Below are 14,323 nucleotides of genomic sequence, written 5' to 3'. Positions count from 1 at the left end.
GATCGAACTCATGACCGCCTGCTTGCAAGGCAGGTGCTTATGCCGCTGAGCTAAATCCCCAGCCCCTATACTTTTCTGCTGAATGTTCAAGACCAAGTTAAACTGAGACCTGTACTAATTAAAATTAATCTCTAGATATCTCTGATCAGGAATCATAGAACCTCTCAGTTCTTGACAGTGTCAGCCATCATGATGAGTCACAGCCACTGCTTGACCAAACTGCTCTCTGTGAAAGCTTGGGACATTTTTCTTCTCCTGGTGACTCTCCTTAGGCTGACATTGTCATATTATAGATCACTTTTTTTGTAGTCCCATTAACAATTCTTAAAATTCAACCACCATTGTTAACATTTTACTATACTTAGTAGAAGAATTTTTTTCTGTTTTTTTTGAGAGAAGGTCTTGGGGCTGGGGATTTAGCTCAGTGGCATAAGCGCCTGCCTTGCAATGCAAGCGCATGATGGTTAAAAAAAAAAAAGTGGTCTTGCTATGCTGGTCAGGCTGGCATCAAACTCGCAAGAGTCTTTCTGCCTCATGCTCCCAAGTGCTGGGATTATAGGCACGCAGCACCACATCTGGCAAGAATCCTTGCCTTTGGAAAAGAAAATTTACTTCAAATTTGCATTGTCCAATTCTATAAACAGTAATACTTGGTCTCTGTACACCTGAAAGGTGTTTAGTGAAAGTGAAAAATTCTAAATTATTTTTGCCATTTTCAAATAGTCAGGTGGTCCGTAACTATCATGCTCAACAGCAAAAATCTACTGTTCAAGGTCCACTATTCCCAAAGACAGAGCTTTGTACCTGAGAGACAAAAAGGTTCTTTCCATTTCATGATAATCTCTACAAAAGTTTTATCCATTTTCTCCATGAAGTTTGTGATCAGAATTTTGTACTCTTTGTTTTTGAGACACGGTTGGTCTTGCTATGTAGTTCAGGCTGGCCTCAATTTCAGTGATCCTTTTGCCTGAGCTTCAGTGATGGGACTACAAGTGTGAACCACCCAGTCTGGCAGAGCTCTATAGTCTCGTTTCTTTCCAAAACAGTCCAGGTTGGCCTCAAATTTGCAGTGATTCTCCTGCCTCAGTCTCCCAAGTGCAGGATTACAGGCAAGCACCATCATGCCCGGCTTAAATTCTTAATATGATGTCTAAAACTTCCAATTCTGTTTTCTTAGGGCGTAACAGGACATTTCTGTTTAAATCCAACTCTCTTGTTTTCATCCCACACAATCCCACTACACTTACATCATTTGGAATGGTGAGTTCGTGAGAAGTAGTCTGAGCAGAGGCATCCAAACCTGCTAAAAGACAGAAGAGAGCAAGAAAGTTCAATGTACAGCACTCAAAACCACATGATTTGCATATTAAACTAACAGAAAGAAATTAAAACTGGAAACCCAGCATTGGCTGTTGGGATTCATCACTACCTTGGAAGCCTCCAAGGAGAAAAAGATGGGGAGAGGGGGGTGTAGGAATAATGCTGCAATGTTCTTCTGTACACTCAGAAGAGCTGATTTCATGCCATTTCCTGCAAAACCCAGTCTATTATCGATACGGGGATGGAAGCAAGGGGTCAGGGAATGTGGTATCCTCAAACAGGACCAAAATCTAAACATCAAGTTCTTCTGTACTTTCACCCCTTATCTGCTATTGTATTTTATCACACCCAACGCTCACTAGCACCTATGCCAGTATCATGCCTGCTATTGAGTACCATGGACTTTTGGCACACATACGAAGTTGCTTTAAATATACCTGTATCAGATTAACATCCTCCACCTCTATCCTCCCAACATAGACTTAAAAGGTCAGAAAAAATGCAAGGGTTGTCAGGTGAGGGGAAGCTCATTTCTCCAGATTCATTCCATCTTTTGCTGAATTTGTTCTGGCTTTTGTTTGGTTTTCCAATGAAAAAAGAAAATCCCATCAGGAAATACCCATACCCATCTGTAATGACACTTGGACTGGACCAGATCAGTTGGCTAACGCTTACAATCCCAGTCCTGCTCTCAACTATATTTTAAAAGGGGGGTGGCCAGATCCATCAAGGGACCCTCAGGGGCACCAGGCCCACCCCTTTGCTCTCTCAGCTCCTCTCTGCCATGTGCATGTTGCTGGTATGGTTCATGGGCAGTGAAACAAGACTCCCACCAGTTTATTAATATAACAGTAGAATACTACAGATTTTTTTTTTTAATCATTACCCCAATAGCCTTTCACCTCTGGAGAGCTGGATTCAATGCCTGTTAAGATACAAGTGAAAATGAGTTTGGTGGTCTCATCCTAACCCTATCGGACAAGTTATTCCTTATACAGAAAAAAAAGCCCAAAAAACAAAACAAAACAAAAAACAAAACAAAACACTATACAATTTGGCACAATGGATTGTCTCTACCCAGTTTGTGAATAGCTGGTGGAGAGAAAGGGGATGCTGATCAGATCAAGGGGGCAAGAGTTAGGACACATTACAAGAAATATTAGCCTACCCTTTGCCTGACAAGCATCCCCAGACCTCACCCCCAAACATTCCGGGCCTTTTTTTTCTTTTAGAATAACTCACCCCAAATGAAAACCATGTTAACAAACACATTACCTCCTTGGGTTTAGCCATGGACAGGCTAAGTTTAAACCAGCAGGATGCTGGGTAACGAAGTTTGTTTTAAACAGATGTCAAGCTGAGACCTTGGGACTGGCCTCTTTCTTGAACTACACCTTACAAAAATAAACACTGAGGTATCCATACCACTGAATCCGGTGTTGCCATGCGTCATGGGAAAATGAGACTGTTGCATTGCCAACTGGTGCAGCTTGGTCAACTGCAGAAAGGAATACGAGAGGGTGGCATTAGAAGAGTTATAAAGCCAGGGCTCAAACATGTTAAGTGTGAAAATGTAGAGCTCCTGATCCAAACTCTTACTATTACTACAACACAGGGCAGGTACCGAGTTTACAATACAATTCTAGGGATGGGCAGAATATGAAGAGTAAGGGTTAAAACAAGTATAACTTTAAAAAAATGAATGTATTTTGGGTACGTGAAAAAAAAAAGTTAACAGCTCCAGCCCAACAACTGTCCCCTTGTGGGCTATTTAATGAAGGTGTTTGCAGCCATTGCAACAGTTGCCCGAGGGACAAGCAGAGACAGGCTAGGTAAACAAATTGTGCAGTGGTGCTAGGGAAAACACACCATGCAGGGTTCTGCCAGTATTAGGGATAGGGAAGGAAATGAGGAAGACAGGGAGACTGCAAGAAGAAAATATAGGAAGAAAGCAAACCGGGTTTAATCTACACCACTGATGTGTATAGCTGTTTTGATTCACTATATAAACTGTCCTACTGTAAAATAATCCCTCCTCAGGTCTACTCTCTCTCTCTCCTGGGGCCAACCACTAACCAAGAGCCAATCTCAACTTTCCAAGTCTAATGCTCAGCATCTGAAAAGATTAGTAAAAATAAACGAAGAGTGCAGGAAGAAATGTCCTTAAACAAGGTCTAAATACCAATACTTTTAAAAAAAATAATAGTTTTTAGTGTCAAGGAAAGTTTTACTGAGTCGAATCCCCACATGTTCAACTTCCTATCTTGCCCTGGATCAGTAAGGCCCTCCACCCCCACCCCAAACATTTTTTGTTACCTGAGATAGAGGAGTACCCAAAGGCACATCCAACAACATCTCACCCCCCCCCCATGCAAAGGAAGACTCTATTCAAGGAAGCATAGTTCACTGCCAACTTAAACTATGCCGAGATGACAAATGACAATATACCATGGAACATCTTTTAGATTAAAGTAATCTGAAATATGGAAAAAAGTAGAAGGCAATAACTTCCAGGGATTAAATGTCAAAAAGCATACAAAGTTTTACTAAACACTGGTTAAAAATTACTTAAGGGACAAAACAGGTGGTTCACCTCCAAAGGATAACAATATTGCTAATATTTAAGACCCAATTCATTTCGGGATACTTGAGAGAAAGGAGTCAAGACAGTTTTGGATGGGAGAGGGAGCTTTTCAAAATAAGTAAAAACCAAACTTACATCTGGCTGTGGAATGGCATACTGTCCTTGAATGGTATAGGCCTACAAGAGGAGGAAAACAATTCCTATTAAAAACCAATCACGGACAGCCACCCAGTGGGAGGGGGAAAAAGGGGACAAGATTTCAACTAGCCAGGAAGCCAGAGTTGAATTAAGAGAATGGAGAGCCAGATTGAGGCAGCAGGTAGAATCTCACATATATAGTCAGACCCAAACTGGCTTCTTTGAATCCTTAATGACTTTATTCCAGGGATCCTATAAGGTAGCCAAATTCCCAGCAATCAAGGCAAAATATACTGATGTGCTTTTTAATGACAATGTGGAAAGGTTAAGCAATGCCTTGATTGATCAAGCCCCCCACCCTCCTCCCTACATAAAGACAACCTAGGAGGGAAAAGTTCTTTCTTCCCCACCCTAGCCCTTCTACCAATTGTGGTGCTGTGAATGATTTATACCTGCACAAACTTACATGACACATTTTGAAGTACTTCCCTTTCTTCTATTTTTTTGTAACATCTGCCTAATGACCCTGAGTACACTAGAAGCTAGCTGGATCCCTAACACTAGGGAGCTAACCACAGAACACAAAAATCCCTATGCTCTAAATCCTGACTTTCCCACCTCCCCTCCACAAAAGGCACTTGCAGCTCCCACTAAGCCCTCCTCCCACCACACCATGACCTCCCGAAAAGGGAGCTGGGTCTTCAGGGCAATGGGGTGTGGGACAAAGAGGGAAAGGTAAAGGGGAGGGGAAGGAATGAATGGCTGATTAATAGGATGTGAAGAAGCTTCTCACATCACCATGGCCAGTATCCCCACAAGTGCACCCAGGTAGGGGTGGGAAGAAGGTGAAAATAGGGTGGGAGGAGTGGGATGGGGAGGAGGGGTTGAACCAAAAATAAAAAAAAAAAATAAAAAAATAAAAATAAAAATAAAAAAAAGAGAGTTGGTGTTACCATCTGGTGGGCTACGCGGCCTGTGTGAAATGAGGTGGGGGGGTCAGTCCAGGTCCCCGTGGACAGGTGGTGTCCACAGCACAAAAATCACCAGCGCCACTGGCCCCCCCGCGTGTTGGCAGTCTCGGCTGAGGCGGAAGGATTGAGTGAGCCTTGGAGACTGAACATCCCCTCTCACCTCTAGAGGTGGTCCCTCCAGGTCAGGGTTGAGGCACATGGACGGGGTGGTGTGGGGAAAGCTCGCACTGTCGCTGCCTGTGCTGTACCTGTCCTGTGGATAAATAGAGGATTTCAGTCTCCAGGGCTGTCAATCCGGCACCTTGTCACCAGCATGAAATTCACACAAAAAAAGTTGTTTATTTTTTCCTCTTTCCTTTAAAAAGGAGCTCACGACACAAATTTGAAACGAGCTGTAATCAATAAATTAAAAAAAAAAAAGTTACCTAATGGCAGATTTCACACTGCACAATTTTGGATTATTTTCAGTAAGAATGAAGGGATGGGACAACAGCCGATGCCAGCTCCTGGAGTGTGGGACTAAGTTGAATCCCTACAGAGCTCACTTTGCCACAAAGGAACAAAAGATACAGGTCCATCAGTGGACACTGTATGAACTGGTCCGTACAAAAAAGGCCATGGGAATGACCCATGACAGGGTAACTCATGGAAGAAGCTGCCAGCTTTCTTAGAGGGTGGTCAACTGAATAAAAGGGAGGGTAGGGAAGCAAAGTGGTATAAATGGGGAAGAAGAAAAGGAAAAGGAAAAAGTGGTATAAATGGGGAAGGGAAAAACTTAAGTATAAGAGGACTACTGCCACACAGTGTGGGACTTCTTTGAATTCCACATGGGAGTGGGAGGATCCTGCAGAGCAGGAACCTGGAGTTCCAGGTGAAAAGGGAAAATTCCTAATGCTAACCCTCCTTGCTACACTGACTAAGCCCTTGCTTATTCTACCCAATATATACAAAATGACAGCCCTTTCCCCAAACCAACTTACACAAAGCTACTGCTAATGCAAAGTATTATCCTGCCTCAATAACACCGTCACACGATTAACTTGTGATAGCTCCCAGAACTATATAATGAACTTAAATTCCCCAACAGTTTTATGCCAATTCAGTTAAATGTGGATGAAGTGGACTTCAAGTCTATGCTTCTCTCCTAAATAGCTTCTGGGTCAATATATTAAAGGTTCTTATTCTAACAGTCTAGATAGACCCAAGTGAGAAAAGGCACTCTGAGCACTGCATTTGCTCATGCAGCTACCAAAATAAAGGTCACTATTACAAACTGAATCTCCGTATTTTAAAAACTGACCTACCTATTCCTCAAATACTAACCAAAGCATAAAATGACCATGGTGCTTCTGCATGTTGTTGTCATACAAATCTAATCTGAGAATAAACCATGTGTCAAAGATGAAGAGTTTAGGCTGGTGAGGAAGGAACACAGGAAGTCAAGGGTATGCTTTGGTGTTCTTGCTCTAACACCAAAGGTCACAGCACCACAACCCAACAAGCTATCCCCCCTATTCTGGCACACTGAATTTTCACCCCAGCTGATTTCAGTTATGCCAAACGGGTTCAAATGAATGTTTACAAGAACCTGAGGAACAACACACTGGAGTTTGGGAATGAAGGGGAAGGAGTAGGGGAGGCGAGGTGCAAGGAAGGGGAAGTTTGTAGGGCACTCAAGTTCAGGAGTCCCCAATTTGAGACCAGCATCCAGATCTCCTTCAGAGGTCCAACTCTGCTACATTTACTCATACCTCTGAAGATTACCCCATACATACAAAAACACGGACAAAGTGGAGGCAGGGACAACAGTGACACAGAGGCAATTTAACTGTGCTCTAAATCATAACCCACCTTAAATTAACAGGTTAAGTTACCTCTTCTGAGTGCCTACAAAACTTCCAATGCCTGCTAAAAATTAAGGGCTTGGCATTCAAGGCTTTCTCCAGTACAAAACATGAAACTATAAGCAAGTCACACTATGGCCAGAATACAGGTCTCAGCAAGCATGCAGAGTGGATTTGGTGTACTGCTGGCAAAGTTGACATTTCAAATATAATCTCTGTTCATTCTAGCCCATCAATAAGAATTTTCTTACCTGACCACCTGCAAAGATGACTGGAGAACTTGATGGCTTGGGCCGGTACGGGATGGTCACGCCCTTCGGAGGGGACTGGGAGAGAGTCAGAGGGGGAAAAAACAAAGAGAGATAAGGTTTCAAAGCTGCTTCAGCTGTGTGGCTTTAGCACACACAGTTCAGTTAAATTAAAAACTTTCATCCCCTTGCCTAGCAAGTTATCTCCAGCTAAATATAACCTCAAATTACACGTATCTCCTCAACCTTTCTGGTTTTTGAAATAGGCTCTCACCTTTTCCTTTTAGTTCTGATTGGTTTTAAACTCTTTATGTAGTCCAGACTAGCCTTTAACTCCTATGATCCTTGTGCCTCAACTTCTCAAATGCTAGGATTATATGCATATGCAACCACACCTGGCCTAATATTTGTCTTTAAGATGTAAAATGGTCCATGCACTACAAAGCTTGCATTTTTATATTGAGTTTTATTCATTGTTTTGGTCTTTTTTGAGGCAAGGTTTCACAACGTAGTCAGGCTGGCCTTGAACTCAATTATCCTGCCTTAACCTCCAGATTGCTGAGATTACAAGCGTGTAATTCATACCCAGCAAACCTTACACTTTTTCATAAAAGTAAACATCCCGGGCTGGGGATTTAGCTCAGTGGCATAAGTGCTGCCTGGCAAGCATGAGGTCATGAGTTCGATCCCCAATATTGCCAAAAAAAAAAAACCATAAACGTCCCTTAAATAACGTTAACACCACTTCATATAGTTTTGGTCAGGAAAAACTTCCACATGCACATTTTAGTTGGCAATTTTTAGGATCTTATATTTTATACTGAACAGGAAATAAGGAGCCCAAGTGTTACAGCTTGGTTGATAGAATACCATCTATAAATAGCTCAAAGACTTCAAAGACTATTTTTCTATACTTGGAAATTAAAACTTTTTCTCTGAAAGGACCAACTCTGTGGAATGCTAAAAAGAAGCTTAACTGCTCTTAATTTCACTCTTCTTTTAACAGACTAATATTAGCAGGAACTCATAAGGCATTTAAAAACAACACTATGGTAGCATATGCTTGTAATCTAGTACTCTTGAAGGCTGAAGGGAGGAAGAACACAAGTTCAAACCCAGCCTGAGCTACACTACAGTAACTTAGCAAGCCTGCCTCAAAATGGGGTTAAGAGGGCCTGGGCTTACTGTAGTTCAACATGAAACCCCTGGATTCAATGGGGGACCAGGGGGTGATGATGACACATTATGGACACATTTCTTAATTCAATATAACTGCCATTTTGACTAAGTCCTGCTTCAAAATAAAAATTAACAGATGTGTAAAAGTTTCTTAAAACCAAACACTATAAAAGGAATTTAGCTTCCCAAGAACCCAAAGGCATCTTTTCTCCAAAGTAATCAATCTTTCCATCTTCCCCTACCAAATGTTAGAATTGCTATGAACCAAAAGTTCACTGATACTTAGCCTTCTCTATTTTTGCACACAGACCGTTAAGTAAAATCAAAAACGAGGGAAGGAAAATATGAACTTAGGAAACCTCTTTCCTTACCCCACCCCCTCCATTGGAAGCTTCCAACAGCTTCACCTAATTCTAGTCTTACTAAATTTAGATCAGTTCTTCTGTCCTCCAAATCACCCTCCCTCCACTCCCAGCATGAGCCTGAGGGCTTACCTCCAACATGACCACGCAGATCTGTTTGACACACTCAATGATGGACTGCGGGATGCCAGCAATAGTGATGGCCCGCTCAGTAGAGTTGGGAAGCATATCTCCTGCCACTTGGACCTGAGCCCCTGTACTCTGTTTAAGAAAAAATTGAAAATAAGAAACAATTCATGTTTTTCCAATTCCTTCCAGTAACAAATTTATCCCATCTCCTTCTTCCTATTATTCCCTTATTTCAGACAATAGTGGAAGTTAAAAATAAATTACCCTCTGAAAGACAAGACTACTACTAAATAACAACCTAAATTTAACCTACTCAAGAAAAAGGTCTTGGACAGTTTTCTCTCAGCTACTGATATGGGCCAAACCAGGCATGGTACAGTCCTGTCATTATGATACTTAAGGAAGCTCAGGCATGTGGATCACTATAAATTTGAGGCCAGCCTGAACTACATAGCAAGAACCTGTGTCAAAAAATATTTTTTGGAAAGGTAGTTTTATGGGAAAACAAAATCCTCACAAATACTATTTCCCTTTCATTTGTTTATCAAACAAATACTGATGTCAAGCCTATTCTACATATCAGGCAACATTTCAAGTACTTTCTGACATTAATTAACAAAATCAAGACCTATTCTTACATTTAAAGGCTCCCAAGGTTCTGATTAAATTTGTTTTGTTTGGATACTGGGACTGAACTCACAACCTTGCACTTGCCACGCAGGTGGTGAGCTAACCCCCCAGCCCTCTGATCAACCACTTAAGGCCTCATCCCCACACCAACTCTGGTAATCCCTGGATACAATGAGAAACATCCACAGTTCAATCCAACTTTCATTATTAAAAAGGGAACAGAATTACAACTATATATACTATATGTCTCCCTTTCTCCTTGGTGCTTAGTTTGGCCAAGAAAAACATTGATACAATTACATATCAAACTATAATCACTTTTATTATGAAAAGTATTATAATCTCATAAAAAAGTTACCAAACTATGCAAAGTTACAAAAGAAATGGAAATTACACGCAAGAGTTGGAAGTTTTGGCTAGCTTTCCCACATTTTGGTCACTTTCTGTTGTTTTGATAGTGGGAAGTGAACTCAGGACTTTCACACTCCATTACTATATACCCAGCCCTTTTTATTTTTGAGACACAGTCTTGCTAAATCACTAATTGCCCAGCCTGGGCTGGAATTTACAGTCCTCTCGGGTAAGCCGCATAGAGAACAGGTGTGTCATGACTCCCAGCTGTGGCTATTAAAACTTATGAATTGAAAAGTCTGACATGGTGGTGCATCCCAGCACTCAGGAGGCTGAGGCAGAAGATCGCTCTGATTTCAAGACCCATCTAGGCTACACAAAGTGAACTCATGGCCGGCCTGAAAAACGTTAAGTGAGATTCTGTCTCCAAATACATACATATATAGAGAAACTTGATGAACTAAGCCAGGCACCATGGTGCTAACATGGTGTCTCAGATACACAAGAGATTGAGGTAAGATTGTTTGCTTCCAAGAGTTCAAAACTGGACTAGGCCACGCAGCAAGGCACCCTTTTTAAAAAGGGAGGGAAGAAAAGGACTGAGGGTTAAGTAGCATAGTACAAGAGTGCTTACCTAGCATGCTTAGGACCTAGGTTCAATCTCCAGCACTACAAAATTAATATCTATGAAGTATGTTAAGAGTCATCAATTGTATAACTCTTTCATTATCAGTATACATTGTAGTCCTCCCAGCCTGTTACTTTAGTAAAAGTCTTCTTATCTAATGCTAACTATTCCTACCTAGCTACTTTAAGAGTAAACAAAGCCACATTTGGAAGAAATACTAACAGGCATGGTGATGCATTCCTGTAATCTTAGCACTTGGGAGGCCGAGATAGGACTGCCATGAGTTTGAGTTCAAGGCTACCCTGAACTACAGTGAGATCTGCCTCAAAAGAAAAAAAGGAATACCTCTCTTATTTCCTTGATCTTGCAACCGCCTTTTCCAATGAGAGAGCCACACTGACTAGCAGGTACCACCAGCCTCAGAGTGACTGGAGGTCTACTGGCAGCTGTGCTATTGGTCATAGAGCTGCTGATGTCCTACAAAAAGAAAAAATTAGGATACCAGAGAGACATACAAGCCAAAGCAGATCCCCAAGAGCCCATGGCTTCTATAAAGAATCATAATTGTGTACAAGTCACATCATTAAACTGACAGAGGTTCAAATACCAAATTTCCAACTAAATGAAGATAAAAACTTCTACGAACTTCCTCAGAAATAGCATGTATTTTCTTTTATTCTGGGAAAGCGCACTTGGATAAAGAAAAAGCAACTATTTTACAAATTATTGGAAAAGCAATGGGAAAAACATTTATGTTACCATTAAATCAATGCCAGGTGTGGTAGCACACACCTGTAATTCCAGTACTCAAAGACATGGAGGCAAGAAGACTGCCGTGTGTTCAAAGCCAGCCTGGGCTACATAGTGAGTACAAGGTCAGCCAGAATTGCATAGTGAAACTCTGTCTCAAACTTCCACGGCAAAAGGGAAAAAAAAAAAAAAAAAAAAGGCAAAACATTAAATTGAACAGTGAAAAAAGATAAGCTGAGCTTGCTGATGCACGTCTTCAATCCAAGCACTCTAGAAGACTGAGGCAGGAGAACTGAAAGGATTACAAATTACTCACCTGGGTAATTTTACAAGACTGTCTCAAAATTTTAAAAAAAAGGACTGAAGATACAGCTAAGTGTGAGATCCTAGGTTCAATCTATACAGTATTACCAAAAAAAAAAAAAAAAAAAAACCACCACCACTACATACAGGGCATGGTGGTACATGCCTGTCATCCCAGCACTTGGAAAGCAAAGGCAGGAGAATCATCATGAGACAGAAGCTACCCGAGGGTACCTAGTAAATTCAAGGTCAGCCTGAACTACCTAATGAGACCTTGACTCAAAAAAACAAGTAACCTTCTTAAATAATCTTCTTAAGATTATGTGAAGCCAAGAGTAGGGTCATATGCCAGTACTCCCAGCACACTGGAAGGATGAGGCAGGAGGATCCCTCAAGTGTGAGACTAATTTAAGACAACTTTAGTGAGATCGTTAAGTCAAAATAGCAAAAAAAGGCTGTGAAAATAGCTTAGTGCAAAGGACTTCGGTTCAATCTTGAGTACCAGGACAAATAAAAAAAGATTAAGTGGGTTTAAAGACCACTTCTCAGCCTCCTCTTTGGGTAGCAGTTAGACCATGAAACTGCTTAAGCCCCTGAAATTAAGGATGTTTCCTTCTTAAATAATAGTACATTTTCTAAGCCACCAGCTCACAGGGTCCTGCATGTCAAAAGACAACCTTTCTAGGGCTAGAATATAATTTAGTGATACTGCACTTGTCAGCATGCACAAGACTGTGGGTTTAAACCTCAATTAAAAAAAAAATTTGTTTCTGATTTGGGTAAGATTTCAGGTACCATTAAGTACCAAGCACCTACCATGTAGTACTTCTGCCTCTGCTATTAGTTGCACAATTAGCTGCATTACAACAGAAGGGTGAGAAGAAAGCTGAGCGCAAGGAGGTTTGATGGGGACAGAAACTTTTCTAATAAAATCCCTGGCACGGTTATTTTGCTCGATTAATCTACTGCTCTCTATCCAAGCAAAATCTTGACACATTACTAGTGTCTACATTTTTTTAAAGAATAGACATATAGGGGCTGGGGATTTAGCTCAGAGGCATAAGCACCTGCCTTGCAAGCAGGCGGTCCTGAGTTCAATCCCCAGTACCGATAAAAATGAAAAAGACAAAAAAAAAAAAAAAAAGACATATTTTTTGTACCAGCACCCAGTTGGAAGTGTATTTGTGTTTGACAGGACTCCTAACAAAAGTGCATTAATTAACTTCTAAATTAGCTGGTATAAAGTTTGCCAAAAAAGCAATGATTTATCTTCAAAACCACTGGCCAAGATATTTAAAAGGGGAAAGAAAAAAGAAATTTAAAGGGTCTGGAGCTCTCTGTGATGGACCATGTGCATAACATGTGGGGGCCTCCAGCCACAATTTAAAAAATAAAAACTAAAAACAAAACAAGGAGTATCAGGGAAAAAAACAAAGGTTACCTGTTATGCTGGATAGAGTGCTACATTCTTATAGTTCCAAGTATAACAATAATAATAATAATATCAATTAAAACACAACTACAAACAACAACAAAAAAACCACAGGGAAAAGGAACAAAAACAATAATAATAAAAAAAAATATATAGCGAGAAGGAACAAACCTCTTCCAGTTTGTCAATGATCATAGCAAAGGCTTTGAAGATGGCATTAGTGGGTCCAGCCAAAGTGATAATTCGCTCAGGACAATTCCCTTCTGAGATGTTAATACGTGCACCACTCTGGATAAGGAAAAGTAAAAATATCTTAACAATCTGAAAAAGATCTGACAGTGTACAGGATAGATACAAGGACAAAAACTGCCTACATATAGAAGTCAACATCATTTCTACAACTGTTCCATGTTTGTCACTGAATACATCTAGACCAGCTGCCTCAAGGACTTGAATTACTTTTGAGATTTGTCAAAGAACTGTATTTCCCAGTATACTATTTGTCATTACAAAAATCCTGAGCCATCACTGAGTGTGGCAGCACATGCCTGTAGTCCCAGTACTCAAAAGACTGAAGCACAAGGATCGCCCTGAGTTTGAGGCCAGCCTCAGCTATGAGTCCCTGCCTCAAAACATTCCCTTGGGGATTTAGCACAACAGCACCAGCATCTGCCTGGCAGGCACAAGGTCCCAAGTTCAATCTCTGGTACAAAAAAAAGGAAGAAAAAATTTCCCCTGCGCCCCTTCTGAAAGAATTCTTGACAGAAGACTGAAAATACAGCTTAGTGGTACAGCACTTGCCTAGCATGGTTAAGAGCCAGGTTTAATCTTTAGTGTAGTAAAAATAAAAAACCAACGGAACCAGAAAAAGATAGGCTTTTCCTACTGAGATTTCCCCACAGAAATCTCACTTGTGGTTAAAGATTTTTCACTTCTCAAAGTTAACTCTAAAGTCTCTCATAACTTACCTCCTCGCGCATCTTCTTAACAGACTCTCCTTTCTGCAAAAATAAAAGTCAAACATGAGCTCCAACTGCTATTTCAAACAGAGGTGACTATAAATAGTTATTTGAGTTCAAGAAAAGTTTCCTTACCTTTCCGATGATACTGCCAACTTCCTGCAATGGAGAAAACTAGGGTCAGTAAGTAGAAACTCAGAAGTATTCATTATTATGAAAATCAAAAGTTATTATGAAAAGTAGTTTCAGACAGGCATGGTGGCACATGCAAGTAATTCTAGCACTTTAGAGGCTGAGACAGGAGGACTGCTGAATTCAAAGAACTATATACCAAGAACCCTGTCTCAAAAAAATAGGGAGGGTGGGGACTTCTAACTGTTCAGCTAACTGCGGCCTGTACTAACTAAATACTACCTTCAAGGAACAAAATGATTTTAAAATATGTGGAGAGGCATCTTGTTTTTTTTCTTCACTCAAGATTTAAAAGTGAGCCAA

At 40.8% G+C, this 14,323-nt stretch overlaps 1 protein-coding gene across 28 annotated transcripts in view; it reads right to left on the bottom strand.

Moving 5' to 3' along the window:
* The window catches only part of Pcbp2 (poly(rC) binding protein 2), a 37,093-nt gene that overhangs the window by 7,557 nt on the left and 15,213 nt on the right, over positions 1-14,323 (bottom strand). For 3 of the 28 annotated variants that reach the window (XM_063254842.1, XM_063254841.1, XM_063254853.1), the window contains exons 3-13: positions 13,964-13,987; positions 13,838-13,870; positions 13,041-13,157; positions 10,730-10,861; positions 8,780-8,907; positions 7,109-7,196; positions 5,174-5,266; positions 4,040-4,081; positions 2,746-2,818; positions 2,207-2,245; positions 1,248-1,303 (exon numbers count right to left, since the gene is read on the bottom strand). In XM_063254842.1, coding sequence (XP_063110912.1) covers positions 1,248-1,303; positions 2,207-2,245; positions 2,746-2,818; positions 4,040-4,081; positions 5,174-5,266; positions 7,109-7,196; positions 8,780-8,907; positions 10,730-10,861; positions 13,041-13,157; positions 13,838-13,870; positions 13,964-13,987 — 825 coding nt within the window. Of the gene's footprint in view, positions 1-1,247; positions 1,304-2,206; positions 2,246-2,745; positions 2,819-4,039; positions 4,082-5,173; positions 5,267-7,108; positions 7,197-8,778; positions 8,908-10,729; positions 10,862-13,040; positions 13,158-13,837; positions 13,871-13,963; positions 13,988-14,323 lie in introns of all 28 variants that reach the window. The other 25 variants (XM_063254843.1, XM_063254854.1, XM_063254844.1 and 22 more) reach the window with 15 other exon arrangements.

This window comes from Cavia porcellus, unplaced genomic scaffold, assembly GCF_034190915.1.
Source record: "Cavia porcellus strain 051 isolate PalLab524CR breed Dunkin Hartley unplaced genomic scaffold, mCavPor4.1 scaffold_8, whole genome shotgun sequence".
NCBI lineage: Eukaryota > Metazoa > Chordata > Mammalia > Rodentia > Caviidae > Cavia > Cavia porcellus.
Note: the sequence above shows the minus strand (reverse complement) of the source record. Positions and strands in the feature narration are given on the sequence as shown.